The sequence below is a fragment of the Colobus angolensis genome, unplaced genomic scaffold (assembly GCF_000951035.1).
Source record: "Colobus angolensis palliatus isolate OR3802 unplaced genomic scaffold, Cang.pa_1.0 Scaffold98, whole genome shotgun sequence".
Lineage (NCBI taxonomy): Eukaryota > Metazoa > Chordata > Mammalia > Primates > Cercopithecidae > Colobus > Colobus angolensis.
In genome coordinates, this window is record NW_012123820.1 from 852,988 (window position 1) to 876,561 (window position 23,574).

Genomic DNA, 23,574 nt, shown 5'->3' on the forward strand with positions numbered 1-23,574 from the left:
TTTTGTTAAAAATGAAGGTTTTTTAGAAAATGATTTTATTAAAATGAGGAGTTTTATTGTAGCACAATAATCGCTTCATCAGTAGTAGACTCAGTAAATTGTGATACATTCATTTTTAGAATATTACACAATTATTTTTAAATTAGAACAATCAACATGTATTGACCTAGACAGAAGAGTATGATATATGCAGCTTAAATTTTTTAATGGCTGTTTATTGATATATTTGTATATTTAAAAAGATGTAGAATGATATAGTCCCTAAGGACATTGAAATTGGTCAAAGGATAGGCAAGTAGTTGGAGGGAGGTTATTAGCAGAAGATAATCCAGAAATAGACTTGTATACATGTGATAATTTAATGTAGGATAGAAGGAATAGTGAAAAGCTGGATTATTTAATAAATGGTATTGGTATAGTGGCTATTTTTTAAAAAAGAATAAGCTAGATCCTTACCTCACTTACTTTATCAAAATGAATCCCAGATTGATCAAGTATTTAAATGTTTAAGTTGAAGTTGTACAAGTTCTAGGAGAAAACACTGGTGAATATTTGTTTGAAGTAAGACCTAGGCATGACCCAGAATCCAGAAACGAGGAAGACAGATAAATTTGCCTGTATCATATTCTCTGAATGGCTTGAGAACTACATGAATCTTTATATTATGTGTTCATCAATCCCAGTTTCTGTTTCAGTATGGTGTTAAAAGTTTAATGGTACCACTTCTCAAGTATTTGGACTAATGCAAACATAGTGAGCAAATAGGCTGCTACTTGGTGATTTTAGCAACTGTACGTATGTTTGTATTGTCAGCATTCATGAACCATTTAAACTGATGGCAGTTAATTGTATTGTTTGAGTTTTTCCATAACAGTAATTTCTATTTTAACATTACTTTGAATGAATGAATGAGAAATAACATCAGAAAAAAAGTTGTGAGAAAACATACAGGAAACTAACATGCAGTTACCTCTGCACCATGGTGCGGGACATGATGGAGAGGGCAAACCTCATTTTATGCAATTTTCACCTGTTTAATAGAAATATGTATTGCTTTTATCAAGGAAAAGAACTTTTTTTACATCACTGAAAAGTAATTCAGAGTTTTACGCTTCTAAACAATTTTTGTCACGTTGATAGCTTGGCCATTTCTTAGCCAGCTGCCCAAATTCAAAACTTTGGATTCTTACAAATTACTCATTTTTTTTAGTAATGTTCTAAGCACAGATTTAACATGGTATAGAATGCAAAATTCATGTAAATTGTTATAGTAAAATAGCCATCAGAGAATGCCTGGGGGGCAAGTCCCTGTGAAGTCTTTTACTCTCTTGGGAGGCATCCTTCATATTCTTCTGATGGGAAATTGAGAAATGCTTCCCTGAGTAAATACACACAGGTGAAGGTAACTGGTAATATCCTTAAGCTTACTGGGGTTTTAGGTTCTGAAGCTGTGTAGCGGAGGGAAGTAGATTTCACAAAAGGCATTTAGCCCACTAAAATGAATGTTTCGTTTTGTATTTTGGATTCCCACTGAGTCCAGTAAATGAGCTAGTAGATAGTTTAGTCATTAAAATTATAATCTAATTAATACTTAGGGAGCTAAATAAACTAATTTTAATCAAATTTACTTTGATTTATCTCAGTGTCTCTCTTTCTCTCCCTGTCTCCCTGTTTCTGTCTCTCTCTCCTCCTATTACAGGTCACAGTAATGAAAGGCAGTAATAGAAATAAGGATCATTCAGCAGAAGGAGAAGGGGTTGGAAAACGACCAAAACGAAAGTGTCTTCAGTGGCATCCATTGCTAGCAAAGAAACTTCTTGATTTTTCAGAAGAGGAAGAAGAGGAAGACGAAGAGGAGGATATTGATAAGGTAAGTCCTGTATTTACTGTAGAAGTTTTGAGTTTATTAGAGCAAATCATAATGTTCTAGAAACAATAGTGAACATGAACGATATTACAAAAGATGTGTTTCCAAAAGCCTGTATAGCTTGAATCCTGTTCAATTACTTAGTGTACATTTTTATTCCAATTCTTGATTGCTCTTGAAGTATTTGTACTTCCTAATAGTGTAGACTGAGATACAGCCTTTTAAATACTATTTTTGTCACCTAACCAATGATTTGTGAGTAATATTCACATACATCGAGATGGGGATGTTCCTAAAACTTGATGTGCTCATCTGACATTCTACCCTGTGGCTCTTCTGGCCTCTCTGTGTTGGCTTCTGGCCTCGCCCTGCCACCTTTGGCAGTCTTAGAACTGCTCTGTTTGTCCCTATTCCTGGCGTTCATAGCTTCTGGCTGCACTTGCCCCCAGTCTTTGTAATGACTCATTCCTCCTAGTCCTCTTCTCTGGCATCAGGCCTCAGCAGCTGGCTCTCAGTCACATAACCATGCAGGTGACTTAAGAAATCATCTCAGCCAGGCGCGGTGGCTCACACCTGTAATCCCAACGGTTTGGGAGGCCGGGGCAGGCAGATCATGAGGTCAGGAGATCAAGACCATCCTGGCTAACACGGTGAAACCTCGTATCTACTAAAAATACAAAAAAACTAGCTGGGCGTGGCAGTGTGCACCTGTAGTCCCAGCTACTCGGGAGGCTGAGGCTTAGAATGGAGTGAACCCAGGAGGCGGAGCTTGCAGTGAGCCAAGATCGCACCACTGCACAAAAAAAAAAAAAAAAAAAAAAAAATCATCTCAAGTGTTTGTCGCACCCAACACATTCAAAGTCAAAGGATTTTCTTCATGGCACTTATTGCTATTTGCCATGTATTTAGCTGTATACTTCCTTATGTCTGTCTTCTCTCAGACCAGCATAGAAACTCAGTATAAAAACAGGGGCATTGGCTGTCTCGTCCTTTCCTCTTGCCTCAGAACCAAGAATGGTGCCTGGCACATAGTAGGTGTTAAATATAGATGTATGCTGAATGAAATAATAAATAAGTACATATTTTGTGTCACTACGAATTTTACAAACATGTTTTTAATATTTTTCAGGCCTTCAACATCCATTCAGTCTCTTCTCGGCTTTCAGCAGGAATTAAAAACATTTTTCCTCTTTTTCAGATATCACCTGGATACCCTCTAAGGCCTCTCTTACTGGTGACCTTTTCTCCTTTTTCACAGAGAAAATAGAGGCCACCAGAAGTTACTCTTTTAGCTTCTTGTACACACCTCTGTAATTGTCTCACTCCTTACTAATCTTTCCTTCCGCTTTTCCTGTTTCAGAGAAATAGGTTTTATTCTTCTTACTTGAGGGTATTATCAAGCTTATTCTTAGTTTCATTTTGTAAACACATTTGCATGTGTTGATCACTTGGTCATTGAAGCAATCTCCTATTTCTGTGAGGGCACCCACTCCTGTTCCTCTTTCTTCTTTCCTTTGGCCACCCACACCTGTTTCTATTTTATCCTTTCTTTTTCTTTTTTGAGATAGGGTCTCACTCTGTTGCCCAGGCTAGAGTGCAGTGGCACCATTTCAGCTCACTGCAGCCTCCATCCTCGTCCCGGGCTCAAGCAGTCTTCCCACCTCAGCTCCCTGAATAGTTGGGACCACAGCTAATTTTGTTTATATTTTGTGAAGACAGGATCTCACTATGTTGCCCAGGCTGGTTTGGAACTCATGGCTTCAAGCAATCCTCCCTTCTCAACCTTTCAAAATGCTGGAATTATAGCATGAGCCACCATGTCTGGCCCCTCTTTCTATTTCTACCTTCCCCACTGTTCCTTCCCAGTTTCTTTCAGTTAATGTCCCTGCATTTTTTTCCCCTCAAATGATGATGTTCTCTAGGCCTCCAATCTTAATTTCTATCTCCATCTTGGACTTTTCTTCTGAACTCTGGACTCATATTTCTATTTACTTGGCATATCCATTTAGATATCAACTAGGAATCTCAGTTTGAATGAATTCAAAACTAAGCTTTTGCTTTTCTTCTCCCAACCTTCTCCTGCATCTTCCCTTTCTCAGTAAAGCGCAACTGCAACATTCCAGTTTGTCAGACCTGAGACCTTGTAGTTCATACTTTACTGCTTTATTTTGCTCAAACTTCACATCCATCCATTAGCAAATCCTCTCAAACTCTACCTTTAAAATACATTCACAGTTTTGTTGCCCTTTTAACAGTTCCTTCATGTACCACCTTGATCCAAGCCACCACCATTTCTGGCAGAGATTATTGTATCTACCTCTCTCTCTCCCGGCCTCTGCTCATGCCCTTCTGCAGTCCATTCTCAACAAAGTAGCCAGAGGAGTCCCTTCAAAATGTAAGGCCAGTTGTGCTGCTCCTGTTTCTATGAGGTCACAGGCTCCGTGCTTACTGCTGTCTGTGCTCACTGTGTGCTCACAGTACCTAGTGGAGTGGCTGGCTCATAGCAGGAACCCAGTAAATATTTATTGGGGGAAGGATTAAAGTCATTGAGTCCTCTTCTCTTTTCACTCACACTCAGTGGTCTAGTCCATACTTTTAGTCTTAGCACCTTCTGTTTATTGGTATCTCATTGTTATCCTGCAGACATAGGTATCCACACAGCATTCCCCATAGCCACTTCAAATGCAGCCTGCCTGGCACTGATCTCTGCTCTCCACCAGGCCTGATTTCTCTCATTTGAGAACAAGTATTTTTTTGTTGTATATGAAGAAACTTTGCCACCCAAGCTAGAATCACTCTTCCTTTTTCTGCCTTCAGATCCAATTAGTTACCAGCCACTCTTGGTTCTGCCTCTTTTAAATATTGTCCCTGTTCTCACTTCTCTGTTCCCATTACTGCTGTCTAGATTTCAGCCCTATCCCTTTTTTGCCTGGACAGCTGGAATAAATTTTTAACTGGATTCTCTAGTTTGGGTTGCTTCTAGTTTTACTCTTAAAATTCATGCTGTTGTTAGAAGTTATCTCCTTAAAATATAATCTACTGTTGCCCCTCCACTGCTTAAAATCACTCATGGCTCTCCATTACATCGATCCAGCTGTGGGGACTAATGTTGATTTTTCTTAGAAAATATTAATGAGCTCCTGGGGAAAGAAAAGTAAGTTCTAAACTCTGAGTTTTTATTTCTGTTTTGTTATTCATATATTTATATATTTACTTTTTGATTAATAATTACATTAAATAGCAATTCAAACATTTTTCGATGTTCATAGTTGGCAGAATAAAAAGTTGACAAGCTGTGTCAAATCACATGTTTTTATTGGTCCATATAGTTCCAAACTACTGGTTTACGGGATCAAATGCATGCGTGTAAATATGGCAGAGCACATTCTTCCTGAAGTGCGCAGATTATGTTCTGCATCCTTGTCTCCTGAAGCCCTGTTCTCTTTTACATACCAGTACTGTCGAACTGCAAGTTGATATTCAGATAAACCAGCAAGCCTTAATCCCTGTTGGTTCCCCATGTCTCTCCATTGACGATCTGACACATTCTGATTTGTTTCTCCTTTTTTTAATTTTTAATTTTTTAATATAAAAAAAATTTTTTTCTTTCTTTTTCTTTCTTTGTTTTTTTGAGACAGAGTCTGGCTCTGTCACCCAGGCTGGAGTGCAGTAGCGCGATCTTGGCTCACTGTAGCCTCCTCCTCCCGGGTTCAGGTGATTCTTTTGCCTCAGCCTCCAGAGTAGCTGGAATTACAGGTGTCCGCCACCATGCCCAGCTAACTTTTGTATTTTTAGTAGAGACTGGGTTTGACCGTGTCGCTCTAACCGGTCTTGAACTCCTGACCTCAGGTGATCCACAGCCCCCACTGGCCTCCCAGAGTGCTGAGATTAGAGCCACCACACCTGGCCTGATTTGTTTCTCAAAATTTAGCTCGGGCAACCTTTTCCAGGGAGGCCTTCTTGCACTTCTTCCCATCCACCAGTGCTTTGTTACCTTGCTGGTTTCTTGTCGCAGTCAGTATACTGCTTTTAAATTTATGTTTGTATGTTTTTCTCCCTCCCAAAACATGAGGTCCTTTGTCCATCTGTTACACGCTGAATTTTATAATTTAGTAACTGAATGAAAAGTTACTCTTTTCTGAAGGGTGGAAATATAATTGCTTCTTCATCTTATATATTAATAGTACACTTTTTATTTTTTCTTAGCTTCCTAGTTTCAGAATGCTAAATAAAACTCCCTTGAAAAATGCAAATTATTGTTACTATTATATACATAATGAGGAAGATAAATAAGTAGCCCTCAGCCCCAATAATAATTCCTAGCATATCTCCAAATTAGATGGCTATAACCTCAAGATTTTTTCTGTACTCTTTGTGTTTGAAGGTAATTAATGGTTAATTGATTGTATTTGCAATACTTAATGGCAAAAGAGTTTTTTTTTTTTTTTTTGAGACGGAGTCTCGCTCTGTCACCAGGCTGGAGTGTAGTGGCACAATCTTGGCTCACTGCAACCTCCGTCTCCTGGGTTTAAGCAATTCTCCTGCCTCAGCTTCCCAAGTAGCTGGGACTACAGGCACGTGCCACCACTCCCAGCTAATTTTTGAATTTTTAGGAGAGATAGAGCTTCACCATGTTGGCCAGGATTGTGTCAATCTCTTGACCTCATGATCCTCCCACCTTGGCCTCCCAAAGTGCTGGCATTACAGGCGTGAACCACCTGCCTGGCCAAGACTTTTTAAAAATACCAGTTGGATTAAGCAGATGATTAGTCCTAAAGTATCTGCTTATAACAATTGCCCAATAAACATTGTAATAAAAGAACATGGTTGCCTTACAGTTGTGGTTCTCGAAGACTGTTCCTCAAACCAGTAATATCAGCATCACCTAGGAACTTCTTAGTGATACAAATTCTCTGGACCCGCTCCATATCTCGGAAATTCTGGGAATGGGACTTAGCTGCGTTATAACAGAACCTCCAGGGATTCCAGTGCATACTCAAGTTCAAGAATTAACCACTCTACTGCATAATGCAGGCTAATGGTTACAAGTTGCGTATCCCTAATCCAAAAATTCGAAACACTTCTGGTCCCAACCATTTTAGATAAGGGATACTTAACCTGCAACGTGTCCTGCTTGATTTTAATTTTGAAACCAGAAATTAAGGAAATGGGCTTAGTAAACATTGTGAACTTCTGTTTATAGTTACATTGTTTCTAAGAAACATTATAGAATCATTTTAACCTTAGAAAATATTTTATAATCATAATATATTCTGAGATTCTGTAATCAGAGATGTGCTTTAAGAAAGTTAACCTGGCAGCCATATGCAAGAAGTATTGTAAAGAAGATGAAAAATGGGAAGACTAGGCATAGGCCAAAGTGGTACTAGGGCAGTGGGAATGAGAATTACCCAGATGGAATGAACAGATTCGGAGCTTTGTAGAAGTCCTTGAAGACCTTGAACAATGATTGAATGAAGTGTAGGAAAAAAGAGTATTCAAAATTGATTTTGAATGTTTAAGCCTAGAGGAGTTTATTCCTATCACCAGAGCATTTCACTAAACAAGAAAGCTTGAAATTTACAAGTTTGAAGATTGATTGTATAGTTCTTCTTTCAAATAATCATGTTAAATACCGATTTTGATTTTTTTACCCTACAAGACTCTACTTGTGATGCTTGCACAAACATTGAGTAGTCTATATTACCTTTTTATTTCTTACTTTCATGATAAATATTGTCATATTATTAGCTGTAGAAAAAGGCACTTTTCAAAGCAGAGAAAGACACAGCTACTATTCATATTTTTTATGTGGATATTGTTAATCTTGATACCCATTAACCATAGAATGGGTTTATTCATTCAACAGTTAGTTAAGTATTAATATTATATCAGACATTGAGCTAGGCGCTATGGTTGTAAAGGTGAACAAGAGCTTTTGTCCTCAAAAAGCTCACTATTTAGTGAGAGAGGAAAAAATGTAAGCAATTATAACACAATGTAATATATGCTGTAATAGAGACATGCACAGGTTGCTATGGAAACTAAGCAGAAGGCTACATCATAAGTTAGTTACCAACCATGAACAGTGGTTGTTGATTTTTTAAAATTATATTTTTTTCAATGTGTAACTTGTTTAAATGGAGCTAAGAAAAAATGCAATTTGCAAACCAAGACTAACTGTTAAATCAAAATTATCCAAAACATGTTAAAGATCTGGCTTTGTTTTTGGTGGTAATAGGTTCAACTTCTTGGGGCCGATGGCCTAGAGCAAGATGTTGGTGAAACTGAAGATGATGAATCACCAGAGCAGCGAGCCCGGAGACCAATGAATGCATTTCTTTTATTTTGCAAACGCCATCGCTCTCTTGTACGTCAGGAACACCCCAGGCTTGATAACCGAGGTGCTACCAAGATACTAGCTGATTGGTGGGCTGTTCTTGATCCAAAGGAAAAGCAGAAATACACAGACATGGCCAAGGAGGTAGGTTACAATGACAAGGTATTCTGATAGCTAAAAGCAACTAGTCCTGAAACTCCCAGTCAACAAATGTGAAGCACCTGTTGAAGGTCTAGCACTGAGAAGGTGAATCATGAATCAAATGTTAAGTAAAAACATAAGTGCTTTCTTTGTATGACTTGTTCCTGTTCCTGTTCCTGTGTTCCAAGTCCATGTAGAAATGCTGGTGGAGGTGCCAAGAACAATATATTAACAAGAAGTTTTTTCTCATTGTCTATACCCCACTGATTGATATAAGGGATTGATTTATTGTGAAGGTTTATTATGAATAGTTTACAGTGAATGGTGATTTGTTTATTTATTATGTTAATTTATTATGAACGGCGACTTTTTTTCTAAGTTTTTCTAGAAACTCTGCTTTTATTGTCAGAGAATGCCTATGGTAAAGTTGACAATCTTGTTACTCTAGTTATATCATGGGAAAGAGTCTTGATCTAGGTCTGATGCTAAGTAGCTTTGTGCCCATATCCATAAGTCAACCTCTGCATCTCAGCTTCTTTTTTTCTTTTCCTTTTCTAATGTTATTGGAATGAGAAAGTTGGACAAAGATTTGTATCCTTTCTAATGCTAACATTTTTTGATTTTGTAATAAAATTATCAAGAAATATGCTTTGCCTTGTTTCTGTTCTGTAGGTAGTGCCATATGAATATTTAAAACCAATAAATGATTGAATGCCAGTGGAACAGGATGTACTGCGAGGTGTGCATGCCTGTAAATACTGTGTAGGCAGTAGTTAGTGGGAAGCATTTCCATGCTGGAAGGCTATTCAGAAAGATGGGACATTAATCACTTCCAGAATGATAGCAGTTACTAAATTTCTTCAAAAATTATATCGTGGTTCTTTTACTGTATTTGGAATTAATGTGAGACCATTATACATTTAAATGTGTTGTGATGGATTTAGCTCCGAGTAAGGGATGAGCAAAGCAATATTATTGTGGCTAAACTTGACAGGAATAATTCTAATATTATTTCCTCAGCATTGCAACTTGCAAAAAGATCTTGGTTCATGAAAACCCCTGTCACCCAAACACTTGGTTAAGTTTTATCAAAAAATGAACCAGCAGGGGACAAAATACAGTTTCAAGACATTTTAGTAGACATCTCAGTATGTGAAAAAACAATTCTTCCAGTTGCTGTGCCTTTATTGAGTTAATTAGCTAAAAACATCAACATTAAACATAAAAATTTTAAAAAATACAACATAAAAATTTCTTAAATGTTCATGGAAATTTGAATCTTGAGTAAATTATTAGCATAGTTGCTACTATGAATTAGAATTAATTATATTAGTATAATTATTAATTTTATTAGTATTAATATAATTATTGTAATAGTATTAATGATTATGATTGTTAATTATAATAGTATTAATAATTATAAATATAATTATTAATTATAATTATATAATTAATCATATAAGACTTCAAGAATTGACTGTTAAAGACAGGATTTTAACTATATAGGGCCTGTGGAAAATTTAAAATCAATTACAGTAACCTACATGATTTTAAATATTTCATTAGATTTCCATAGCATAACAGTAATTAACAGTAAAACTTTCCCATTAAATAGCCTTACATTTTTCATAGTCATTATTATAGCATAAAATAAATAATTATCTGAAACCTCATAGGGAAATGCATAAGCTTCCTATGATTAAACACTTGAGTTTGTTTTAGATTGCCGTTTTGGGATAACATGCAGCCTGTCCCCAGTATATTGTTTGTTTTTTCTTAAAAACGCCTAATTTACAAACCCAATAGGTGACCACTTTTAAGAAGAGGAAGTATTATTTTCATTTAGGAAATCCCTTACTAATTACTTAATTAGGTTCACAATATTTGCCATTGTGGCACTAAAATGAAATCTGTTAAGGTGGCCCAGTGCAATCTAGTAAATGTGGAGACTGTAACTGGATGTTCCACGTTATAATTTGCCTTGTTTTTAGTTGCTCTTATGAAATGTTGCTTCATTTCTACTGCAAAGTGTAGAAGATTCAGCTACTTTCAAAATTATTACACATTTGGTCCCTAGTTGTAAGTGATTCCTACTTGTTTCAACTTACTTTCTAAATGATTTTGCAGTTACATTAAAGGGCATGTAATTGTGGTGGTGCTTTTTATGTTAATATTGCAGCCTTAATTGGAATGTGAGTTCAGTGAACAAATACTTAATAAGTGCCTTTAATTTAACCAGGTTTTGTGATAGTAGCTAGTGATACAACGCCGTTGATAAATGTGGTCTGTTTTTCAAGACTCCCCCAACACACAATCATTTTTAAAACTCTTTTTAGATGTGTAACCTTTAAATTTTAAACCTCAAATTTTAGATGTTGTCCATTAGGGTGCAAGACAGATTCTTTCAGCATAGTGTGTGGATGGGGGTGTGAATGCTTAGGTGGTGTTTGCCAGTATCTGTCCTGCCATTATCAGTTGAGTGAGAAATGTTTTCTTTTTCTTGCTGTTTTTAAAAGAAGTATATTTTAAAAGCAAGAGTGAGTAATAATACAACTTTGAAAAGATTGTCTGTTTACCTGTTCACGAAAATTTCCTCTGACCCCTTTCCTTGCTCCTGATTATCTTATATTATTGCATCTGGTAAGACAAAGTACCTGTTCTGGGATTTGTTTTTAGTTTCTTAAATTATTTCCCAGTACTAATTTCAGTTACTGGAAAAAAATGGCTGATGGTGGGTTTTGTGTTCTCTGATGAACCTTATTAGAGCAATAATTTGTTAGTAATTTTAAAAAGACTATTCTAAGGTTACAACCTGGGTTGCTTTCTTAAATTCAGTAATGTACATGATGATGCAGTGTTGTGGATGTTCACAGGTTCTAATTTTTGAATGTGTGACTGCCAGTTAGGAGGCACAGAAACAATTATATCTTTCCTTTTAACATCTTCATGTATGTACTCTTACAGGAATACAGATCTCTGCATTTTTGCCTACAATACTGCTGGAACCTTCTATTTGTCATTTAAACTAATTATCATAATGAATTGAGGATAAATTGAGAGGATCACACATCTTGAACTTCAGCTAGGACAGAGTACAAAGAGGAGGGAAAGATTTGGAAAGCTTAAATAATTTGAATGACCTTTATCATACCCATTGTTTTAGCATCAGATGCATGAGGCAGAATTTGTGCATTTATTGGTTGATTGGTCCTTTTTGTGCTTAGCATATAAAATAAGCACCAACCTGTAAAGGGAGTTAAGATTATTCCCATTCTCAGAGCAGGAACCTAAGGCTCTGAAGGAGTTAGTGTCTTGACCAACCTACAGTGGAGCTGGGATATTCTTTCCCATTTGACTCCAGTTTGTTCTTCTAATATGTATATCACCCTGTCCACTTTAGATGCCTGAAAGATAAGTATATTTGGGTAATTATGGCAAGAATGGTAACAATAAAATGTCATGAGTCTTACGGGAAGAATCTGCTTGTGCTGGGGAGGGAAGTCGGTGGAAGTGGATCAGGAAAGGCTTTACAAAGTAGGCAGAATTTGGCCTGGGTTTTTGTGTAAGGATTCAGAGAGAAGGAAAAGGGTAAGAGTAGGTGTGGGAAACTGAAATCAATTTCAGGAACCAGATAGTTTGTTTCACCTGGAGCCTAGGTTATGCATAGAAGAGTAACAGAAAATTGTGATATAAAGGTAAATAAGGCAAAACCCCACAAGAGACCAGACTTAAAAGTTTGGAGGTTCAGCTCTATGCCAATAAAACATATGGAATTAAATGTAATAAAATGCAACTTGAAAGTGAACTATACTAGCCCTTTGAAAGTGTTGGTATCTGTTTTTGTCAATATTCTGGGAAAGGTTTTGACAGCCACAAAATTCCATGGGTTTTTTATTGATTAGTTCTTTTATGTTTCTTCAAGACAAAACGAATCTATTTTTTAGTATTTGTTTTCAGCTGGGATAATTTTTGTAAAGACCATTCATTCCCTTGTTTTGGGTTCATCAGATATGGACTCTTTTCCAAAGAAAATACTCTCTCATTTTCTCTTGTATTATACTCTGGAGAATTTTTCTTAACTGTTATACGTCATGCTTAACAAGTAGTATAATTTGTATTCTAGCAAGCATGCTATTGCACTTTGCCTACTATTAAAGTAGCACCTCATTTATCCAGCATTCTGAGAAACAGCTGCTATACCTAAATGATTTCCACAGAGATGAAACTTTACTCTTCTTTTAAAAACTTTTATTTTATATATTTGTCCTAGAAATTTCATTAAAATTTTGTTTACATAGTTTCTCAAAGTATTCAGAACATCTTTTGACTTTTTTGAAACCTTTAACATGTTATTTCCACAGGAATTACTTTATGATCCGTGACTTTTTTGTTGTTGTTGTTGTTGAGACGGAGTCTCGCTCTGTCGCCCAGGCTGGAGTGCAGTGGCCAGATCTCAGCTCACTGCAAGCTCCGCCTCCCGGGTTTACGCCATTCTCCTGCCTCAGCCTCCCGAGTAGCTGGGACTACAGGCGCCCGCCACCTCGCCCGGCTAGTTTTTTTTTTTGTATTTTTAGTAGAGACGGGGTTTCACCGTGTTAGCCAGGATGGTCTCGATCTCCTGACCTCGTGATCCGCCCGTCTCGGCCTCCCAAAGTGCTGGGATTACAGGCTTGAGCCACCGCGCCCGGCCAATCTGTGACTTGATGAGCCTTTTGTGAATAATGTTTTGTCTATTAGTAATTCTCAACTATTTTATTCTTTTGAATATCCTCTCTGCTTTTCCATGGTGGTTTTGTTTTTTGTTTCGTTTGGGTTTTTTGCGGGAGTTGGGGAGTCCACCCTCAGCTAGCACTTGCCATTTCTCTCCTTCATCAGCCCCCTTTCGCTGCTTCTAATCAAATGGCTTATACTTTTTGAGCATGGTTTAATTAGGGGCCCCACCACATTTGTGGGATATAGATAGTAAACCTAAAGATGTCAGCTTTATGTTTCACAACATTGCTTGCTTCTGAGACCTTTTCCATTCCTGCGTTCTAGATATTAGAACTTTCTTACTGTGTTTAAAGAAATATTCAGATGTTTGCTTTTGGTATGATAATAATAACTTTGTGAACATTGCTATATCATGTACAGGTTCTTTTATAAACATTTAAATGTTTATAAACTCATTTTATTAAGTTACATTATTAAATTCTAACTCATTTAACCTCCCTTCTCATACTGTTTTGAATTGCCACATCTGTAAAATGGCAATTAAGATGCCTGCCCTCACAGAGTTGATGTAAAATAGAAATAAGGAAATATATGTACAAGCATTACATAAAGTTTAAAACTCTATACAAATGTTTGTTTTAGGGTTATTTCTGATAAGTGGCTTTATGTTGGTTTCTGTTTCATATATCTCTATCTACATGATTATTATTTTTATTATGAACTGTTAATACATTGAAGGGCTACTGAAATGCAAAATTAGTCTTTGAAACACAAAAATGAACAAAACTAAAAATATCATTTGCCCAATTTGGCCAATACTATCCAGTGTTATTAATAGCTTCTAGCAACATAGATGTTTAATTAAGTGAACTATTTGATTTTGAAGTATTAGTCCATTTGCCAATTGTTTAGTAAACACTTGTATTTAAATATTCAAATAAATGTATAAAGACTATAAAAAACTCCATAACTAATGAGGAATAAATTGAGAATTTAAACTGTGTCTCTCAAAACTCGTTTTGGTATTTGGTTTCAGATATTAATTTTTAGATTGACAGATCTTAGTAGACAGATCACTGTCTACTTTTTAAAAAGTAACAAAATTACATTTTTAAATAAATTCTGAAATTTCAATTTTTAAAATTAGTGCACACTGATTAAACTGACTCTTCTCGTAATTACTCAGATTAGGGAGTAAAATTATACTTGTAAAAAAACTACTGTTGCCATAATAATTTTCACCCTTATAGCCAAATGAAGTAGCCAGTTTCCTTGCTTTCAAATTTTCATTTATGACATTTCCACAACACAACAACCAGATAATTTCCTGGTCACATATTCAAACCACTTTTTCAAGTGTATAATTTCTGTTGGAGTGACTTTGTTATGAAAGTTTTGCAGGTTTAATGTAGAATTTAAACTATTGTTGTTCAATCAAACCATAAATTTAATTCAGTGTTCTGTCATGTGAAACAGTCTAATTAATTTTCTGTCTATTAAAAACAGCTAGCAAGAATAATTCAGATCAGATAATGCATTGAGTTGTATTATCTGAACGATAATTTTTGAATTTTTATGAAGGAAAGGTCCTCAGACAAAGAAAGTACAGATTAGTACCACTTATCAGATAATTCCTTCTCTTCTTTTACCCTTGTATAATGTGATTTCTGCTTGTGGATGGGAAGAGAAGCAGCTGTCTCAGAATTTATTATGCTAGAGATTCACTTAGCCCTCTATCACATACATGATTATACAGTAAAACGTGTTATAGCTCTTTCTCAGAAATCCAATAATTTCTAGTTTAATCTCTTTCACAATTTTGGTAGATGATACTTCATATGTTTGCACTGGAGTCATCTGTCTTTATTTCTCGGGATCCCTCATGACTGAATCTCACTAGGGCTGCGACTTCTCTTTCACCCTCTTGAAAAGATCTATTACCGTAGTAATAACTAGAAATACTAGTGGACTTTTAGATAGCACCTCCTCCCAACTAAAAACAGGCAAATGGAGAACAGTTGGTAAGTCTGTCTTTTATTAAAATTAAAGTACTTTTGTTTATCAAATTTGCATTTTTTTGTAAATGGTCTAGAAAAGTAATGTTGAGACTCCGTTTTTAAAAGATTGACAGAATATTGTCTTTTGTCATATAAGAATGCCATTATCAAATATAAGTAGACAAAATACTGTGACAAAGGGTATTTGATGCCAATACTGAATAACAGTAAAATCAGTAGCAGGATTTCTAATTTATTATTCTTGCTACTGAAACGTGGTAGTGGATGGGGCCTGAGAGAAGGGATCCAGCATTTACCAGGCACCACAGATAAGTCAGGAAGTATGTGTCTACTGCAAAGTAGGGTTCCCTTAGCTTATCTAATTGGTTAGAAATTTGCAGACAGAAATTGGAAGCCATGAGATGAATTTTTATTTAATGGGAGAATTTTGAAAATCAGTATTTTTAACAAAAATTTTGTTATCTGACAGTCTTCCGTTGAAATCTTAGGACCGATAGCTTGTTTGATGTTTTCGGAGGATAAGTGAGCTTCCCGTCCCACCATCAGTATGAACAGTCTGGCCTTGGGTATCTGGGGCCTGTCTCTTAGGCCTTTTCAGTCCTGTAATGAGGGATTTTGCCCACATGATTGACCTGCACGCTAATAATTTCACTCAGCTGTTCACTTCAGAGGAGTATACAGAGTCTTCGCCCATTTCTCCCTTACCCAGCCTTCTCTGTAATTCCTTTCCTAATAGTCTCATCACAACAAATGATTAAGCCTTTCTACTGTTGTCTCTTTTAGCTAAATCAGAGCAAGTGATTGATGAAGTGCCAGGTTCCAAGAACAGATAGACATCCTCATACCCTGAGGCTCTTCCTGCCTCCACCCTCGCTTGATGCTCGTATACTGCTTGTGTTAACTTGTGTTTTTACATGAATTGATGGCATCTGTATCTAAACTTTAAACTCCTTAAGGACAAAGACTGTGTGTTATTCTGTTCTCTCTCACATTCTTAACTCTTCCACTCAATTTATACTTGATTGAACTCATGAACGTGGTTTTGAACATCTACATTGACTTTAAGAATCTGCAAGATTAATATTGTGATACAGTTACAGAGTGTAGACCCTTATAGTAAATTCTGTTATTGTTTTCCATAAAACCCCACGTATTCCCAGCCTTTCTCTTGCCCTTTGTTATTCCAACTCATATAGGTAGTTAGCCCTCTTGCAGATCCATTTTGAAACCATTTTTCCTGCCTGAGCCAGAGGAAGCGATGGTCCAGCCTTATGGACCATGTGTAAAAAGAAATTATATATTTTTTTGTAAACTGTGGGCTGTAAGCAATATGAAGACAGGGACTCCATCAAATTCATACTTTTTTCTCTCCCCAGTGTCTAGCAAGTATCTGTCATCTAGTCAGTGCTCACAGAAAATTTGAGATGTGGATAGGTGAGTGGAATACATGCAAGAGAAATTGGGATGTGGTGACTATAACTGTTCTATGTGATTTTCAGCACCAGCTCCCCATTGTAATTTAGTTTAAGCTGGACTCTGTTGGTATGATTGGTGCTTTAAAATTAGTTGATGCTGGCCATCATTCTGGTGACACCTGTCTAGCATTTTTCACAATTATGACTTCCTTCTTAAAATTTTTAAACTACTCCCCCCCAAAAATAGATAATTTTATTTATCATGACAAATATGTTAATCAATTTGTTTGAAAGTCTTTTGACACTTTATAAAGTGGTGACCTTTGTTCAAGTGACTGTTCATCTGACACACCCGGCCTGTGTGCTTTTACTGGGACACAATAATGATGCATGCGTCTGCTACTTCCATTTTCACCTCACCCTGCCATTTGTCACTTTCCACTTCCAGACAGCAGGCAGAGCTATTTGTCTGCCTCAGCTTAATATGTAAATCCCTCATGCACATGAATGCACTGTGATAGTGTGTCTCTTGTATCACATTTGATAACTCCTAACACGTTCTGCTTTTTGATGGTAAATTCTAGTTTGGCCTTGTGTCCAATTTTAATTATTTTTGTAAGAAAAATGGGACTGTATTCTACAGTTTTTTATGCTTACTTTCCTTCTACATGTATCCATGTATCAATAGGCATATATACCTTACAGGTAAAAAAAAAAAATGGATTATTCAGAAACTTTGAGTTAAGATAACATGAAATAATTCTACACCATTGTCAGTTAACATTGCCTAATTATCTTCATCACAGTTTTTGTTTATATGATTTAAAGGGAAATGATAGAAAAACAAGTATACCTTGGTATAAGGAAAGTACATACCAAGGATAAAGGACCTTTTTCAAACTATTGGGTAAAATTAAAAGCTGTTTGGGAGGCCGAAGCGGGTGGATCACGAGGTCAGGAGATCGAGACCATCCTGGCTAACATGGTGAAACCCCGTCTCTACTAAAAATACAAAAAAACTAGCCAGGCGCGGTGGCGGGCACCTGTAGTCCCAGTTACTTGGAGGCTGAGGCGGGAGAATGGCGTGAACCCGGGAGGCGGAGCTTGCAGTGAGCCGAGATCGCGCCACTGCACTCCAGCCTGGGCGACACAGCGAGACTCCGTCTCAAAAAAAAAAAAAAAAAAAAAAAAAGCTGTTTGGATGTTATAATGAGTTAATGTCACACATTAAGTTACCATTTTAAAAGGCAAGCTTATGGGATTGATGAATTGTATTAATTTAATAAAATATCTAGCAATAATAAAAATTGAAGAATATGTGGAAAATACATTCTTAACAGATAACTTTTGGCAATATGTAACGAATAGCAATAAATGTATTTTGCTTCATGTTATTGTCATGCAAGAGATAAAAGGTAGCAGAATTAAGAGAAATGGTAACAGGAGCAAGCCGCAGAAAAATGAAGGAGAAAGATGTTGTCAGTGAAGGTTGAAACCTCCAAGTAAGACAAAGTTTGTGATGGATTATTGCAACATCACATATCAGCGCTCTTAGAGCTTGTTTATATATTCAGTTATGTGTGCTCATTACAGACCCCTGGCATAGTGGCAAGTGTGGTTACACTTTGTAAGTGGAGGAATTGAGGCTGAGAAAGGTTTAATAACTTGCTTAATGTCCACAGCTAGCTAAAGAAATGGTTGATGCACTATGCACCACTGCTTCCAACAACCCTTGGCACTGGTGGCATTATTCTCAGTTTATGGAATCTAAGGTTGAGGCCCAGAGAAGCTACCTTCTCTTCCTTGGTTACTGTAGCCCTAAGTGGAAGTTTGAGGGTTTGAACCTGCTTCTGTCTCCAGAGCCCTAGGCTCGTTCCATTATAAACAACTCCTTCTCCCCACCAAGGTCAGAAAGCTTTTTGGATACTATTTTTTAAAGTTGAGGATTAAAGAACACAAGGTATACAGCTTCTGAATGCTTATTCCCATAAATGGATTAGATAACTCCATGTCTTATCTCTAGAACCCTATGCTGAGATTGTCGTTCTTCTACAAGGAGAGCCACAGAAGTCACCGAAATTGTTTTTCTCACTTGGTATCTAAATAGGGGAATGGGGTGACAGCCCTTAGAACTTTTTCAGTCTATTTGTTAATTAAAATCTACTGTCTGTCCTTTTCTTTGTAGTATAAAGATGCATTTATGAAAGCAAATCCTGGCTACAAATGGTGTCCTACCACAAACAAGCCTGTGAAATCCCCAACACCCACTGTCAATCCACGAAAGAAACTTTGGGCCTTCCCATCTGACTCTTCAAGAGACTTGCCAAGCCCCAAGAAAGCAAAGACTGAAGAAATGCCTCAGCTTAACTTTGGAATGGCTGGTGAGTTGAGACACTATTTCCACCTGTTCTTCAAGGACAGGGCAATACATTTTGGCAGCATTTTAAACAATACAGGGGGCAGGGGGACAAAATGTATGACCAATATTAAGCAGTGGCAAAGATATAGCATATTTTCAAGCATTGGATCATGATATATATAGAATACATATAATTTAAAAAAGGATATATAGCCTCAGTGGTAGTGTCATTATAAATATATGTGAATTCCTGACATTGACAGTATGGAAAAGTAGACAGCAACATGGAGATTGTTAGAAGCCTTGGAAATTTTATGTTCACAGAACAGCTTACACACACATACACACTAGTAAGCCATCCCAGTATGCACCTTAGTTATCATGCCACTTAAAAAGCCACAATCATGTAGATCATCTGGGTATTGGAAACATTGAGGGCACGAATATGAACAAGTACATCACAAATCTGAGACGGACCTGACAGCTATGTCTTAGAATTCCCATCCTATATGTCTCTTCTCGTGTCCATTCATGTATGGGTCAGACAAATTTAAAATTCCAGACGGTGCCATTTGTTATGGGACCTTTAGTGCTCTTTGGGTGGTAAGGTATGCTAAATCATTGATTGCCATGAAATAAAGTTCTTATATTCACCTGCAAGTGGCTCTGTCTTCCCTAGCTATTGCAATACAGTAATCAAAAGAGGAGTTTGCCAGATGAAATTAGCAGATTGAGCAGGGGAAAGGCAGTGACGCTGCAATTGAGCTATAGGGTTCCTATTTTGGTATTAGAAGCAAATTTTCTTCCAAATCAGAGTATTGAGCTATTTGCATATGGAAAGGTTGTGGAAAGAGGTTGAGTGATGTTGTGATAACACATTTTTTTAATAACCAATAAATTTAACAAGACTTTATAGTTCAGTGTGTGATTCATAGTATGTAAAGTATGTGGCAGTATTCTATATAATCTACAAAAAATATTATTTTAATCAGTCATGTGTGGTGGCATGTGCCTGTAGTCCTGGCTACTTGGGAGGCTGAGATGGGAGGATCACTTGAGTCCAGGAGTTCGAGGCTGCAGTGAGCTGTGACCTTACAACTGCACTCCATCCTAGGTGACAGAGCAAGACCCTGCCTCTAAAAAATGAAGTCTAACATAATGGCAGCATTCTAGTGGGGTGGTGGGGAAGGATTCAGGTGATTGCTATGTGGGTGTCTGTAGTGTCATTCTAAATAAGCTCCCAAAATGATGCTTCTACATGTCCCAGAAGAATCAGACATAGATATCTGTCCTTGCTTTAGCTGTCACTTTGTACAATTTTATCTTCAAACCACTTGTTATTAGATAGTCTTGGTGAGCTTTCTGGACTTCCCAGGTTGTATCAGTTGGAGTACTTTCTAAAATATCGTATTATCAGAACCCAGAAAGAGTATATAGATGACTGGCTTCCAACTGAATTTCTTTGGTCATCATGTAACATCCATTGCTTTTTTTCCTGGTTCTCAATCTAGATCAGGGTATGTAGTTTGTTGTTGTTGTTGGCTTTTTTTTTTTTTTTTTTTGCATACATCTGCTCTTCACAAACCATACAACAATTGTGGGTGCTACAGAAAGCTGTGAAAGATATCTTTTTTGTAGCACCGTTTCTGACACTTTATTTATTAATCTGCCTTTTACCTGCAAATTGAAAATCGAACCGAGACTTCAAACAGGATCTTTACAGATCAGTATTTAAGATATGTGTTCTCAAAAGAAAGTACAGGAAAGAAGAATAACACCTTCCTTGCATTTATCTCATTATATAATGGCTTGGGTTATATGTTGCAAATCCATGTTCAGAACTCTTGATAGGCTTGCATATAGCGGATAACATTGATCTGATATTTCCAGGTACGTTCCTTTTCAACAAGATGAAAGTGAACTAATTTGTCTTTAATTAAAACCTGGTGCTTAGGCATCTGAATCTAAGAGACAATAGAGGGCTTCTAAATGCCAGATTGTTTTCCTCAATATGGAATCTCTTGTTTTGTTTGCCCGGTAGTCCTTGTCACATGACATTTTGCAATTCTGAATAACCCCATATTACCAAATGTATGATTTCCAAGAAGGGAAAGCTGTGTATATTGTAACTTAGTGCAAGCCCTTTCATTGAATTGCACTAAAGAAAGCATCCTATGTATGTGAATATGTTTTTGATAGTTCTAAATAACATTATGTAAGTATGAATTAATATAAAGGATGTTGGTAATTTCTTGGCCTATGTTTTAGTATCTATATAGCAAACTTATTGCAAAGTCACATTGGTATATAAATTATCACATAATCATGTTCCTATTTTACTTTGTAATTTGAACTAACACATTTTTATCTTTAGAAAGCTATCATCCAATCCTCCTGATCTCTAGGATGACAGCTGCAAAAGTATTTCTCTTCTAAAGAACCAAACTAAACTTTTATTTTCCAGCAAATTCATTTCCCCCTCTTAATTTTTAAGTAGATTTAAGTATCTATTTCTGCAGCCACAGTAGTTCTTAAACTTAACATTTAGTTAAAGTTGGAGTCTTAAGACAACACCAAAGAGCCTTGTTTCATCAAATCAGCTACTGTTTGTCTGCGTATTCTCTGTGTCTTCCTATGTGGCTGCCTTCCAATGTTGAGCTATTTTTTGACCCCCTGATCTTTTGGTAACATAGTTTTTCCTCTAATAACCTCTTCCCCCAACCCCTATCCAGTTTTTTTACTACCTCAGAAGTTTTTTTGCAATTTTTTAAAAAACTATTTACAACATGTAGTCACAGTTGTTTTACGAGTTCCTAAGACAGGTTGTATACAAAGATGTACTTAAGGACCTATCTTTAACCCAATAAAAAAAAGAAACAACTAAATTTCTTTGTGCAACATTATGACTGATCCTCATTTCCAATTGTAGATTACTAAAATTAAATATACATTGATTGAGGACCTTATATGCACTAGGAGAGATGCCGAGTTAGGCATTTTTACGTATGTTCTTTCATTACACTTCTGAATTTTAATTCAGGACAGACTTATAGGACACAGGTGCCTTTTCTTTGATAACTTCTTTGTTTTTATTTATTTTCTATTTGTTCATTTAATTTTTTAGAGACAGGGTCCCACTCTGTCACCCAGGCCTGGAGTGCAGTGGTGCGATCTTAGCTCACTGTAGCCTCAAACTCCTGACATTAAGAGATCCTCCTGCCTTGGCCTCCCAAAGTGCTGGCATTACAGGCATGAGCCATTATTCCCAAGTCTGCTTTCTTTGTTTAAATACAGCCTGGGTTATATAGATCTACCACTTTGCTGTTTTTATTTTCTCTGTTTATATTGATTCTTGAAATAGTGAAAACAAAGACCTTGATAACATAAAAAGCATTAATTTTATACCTTGAAGGCATTTTGGGCATGTGTTTGACTACCCCTAAGATTTAAAATGTCAAAAACACATCAGCACTTTGGGAGGCCAAGGCAGGAGGATCTCTTAATGTCAGGAGTTTGAGGCTACAGTGAGCTAAGATCACACCACTGCACTCCAGGCCTGGGTGACAGAGTGGGACCCTGTCTCTAAAAAATTACATGAACAATGTAAATGTAAATTTATTTTTAAAACTTTAAAGAAAGGTTATTTGAATAAAACCTACCAGATTTTACAGGCGTGATTGGAAAACTTCTCTCTGTTCTCTAGTTATCTGATAGCCTATTATTTTAAAATTAGTCCTGATTTCACATGACAGAATTAATAATTTAAGAATAACACTCTTTTTTAAAAAAATCTTAACTCCCCAAGCAGTAAGGAAAGAAACATTACATTAGGAGATAAATTAATGTTACAGACAGCAGTGGTATTAAAGAAAGTGCTGTTGGAATGGTGAGACAAGAGTGGTATTCAAGAGGCTCACAAAGTATGAGCACTAAGCACATATATGCCAGGTTATTGTTGCATAAAGGGTTTTTAAAAGTTTTTTAATAAAAAGTTATATGTGGTTCTGCTGGATTCCTCATTGCTAGTCTTTATGAGTATTCTTTTTGACTCTGTGGATTGTACGTACTTTATGCTTATAAGTTGATGATTTGTTTTTGACTTATTTAGATCCTACTCAAATGGGAGGCCTGAGTATGCTGCTGTTAGCTGGAGAACATGCTCTTGGCACACCAGAGGTAAGCCAGCCCTTTTCCATCTCCACCCTGCTCATGTTGCGGGTTGGGAACACAGTTACATTCTGTTTACGTTGTTCATTCTGCATTTTCACTGTTTATAGCTCATGAACAAACTTTATAATCTTTCTCTTTAAGATCTTTCTGTGTATTTTGTGTGTTAAGTGTAAAATAAGTGGTGTAAATAAGGCGATGAGGATATAAACACAAGTCAGGTGTTGAGGTTTTCTGAACCTTACATGTAAGGCTGTAGTAATGCAATATATAGATCACTGGTGTTTGCCATGACTGTGTCATGGTTATATCAGTTGGGTGCTGTAATTCATTTATTCACAACATTCTCTGCTTTGGTGATGTTCACATGCTAGTGGGAAGATGATAGCTAAAAATATGCAACTGTCAGTCTCTCTGGTACCTGAATAATTCCAAACAGCTGTTTTGAAAATTAGGAAACATGGCATTTCAGGATTGTTTTTTTATTCTTTCTTTTCCCCACTTGAGACAGGGTCTCACTCTGTTGCCCAGGCTGGAGTGCAGTGGCATGATCA

General features: G+C 36.6%; 1 protein-coding gene across 4 annotated transcripts in view; it reads left to right on the forward strand.

The window, feature by feature from the left end:
- Positions 1–23,574, forward strand: part of BBX (bobby sox homolog (Drosophila)) — a 273,989-nt gene that overhangs the window by 173,368 nt on the left and 77,047 nt on the right. For all 4 annotated transcript variants that reach the window (XM_011932734.1, XM_011932735.1, XM_011932736.1 and 1 more), the window contains 4 exons: positions 1,700–1,870; positions 8,109–8,351; positions 18,680–18,875; positions 22,962–23,029. In XM_011932734.1, coding sequence (XP_011788124.1) covers positions 1,709–1,870; positions 8,109–8,351; positions 18,680–18,875; positions 22,962–23,029 — 669 coding nt within the window. In that variant the 5' untranslated portion in view covers positions 1,700–1,708. The remainder of the gene's footprint in view (positions 1–1,699; positions 1,871–8,108; positions 8,352–18,679; positions 18,876–22,961; positions 23,030–23,574) is intronic.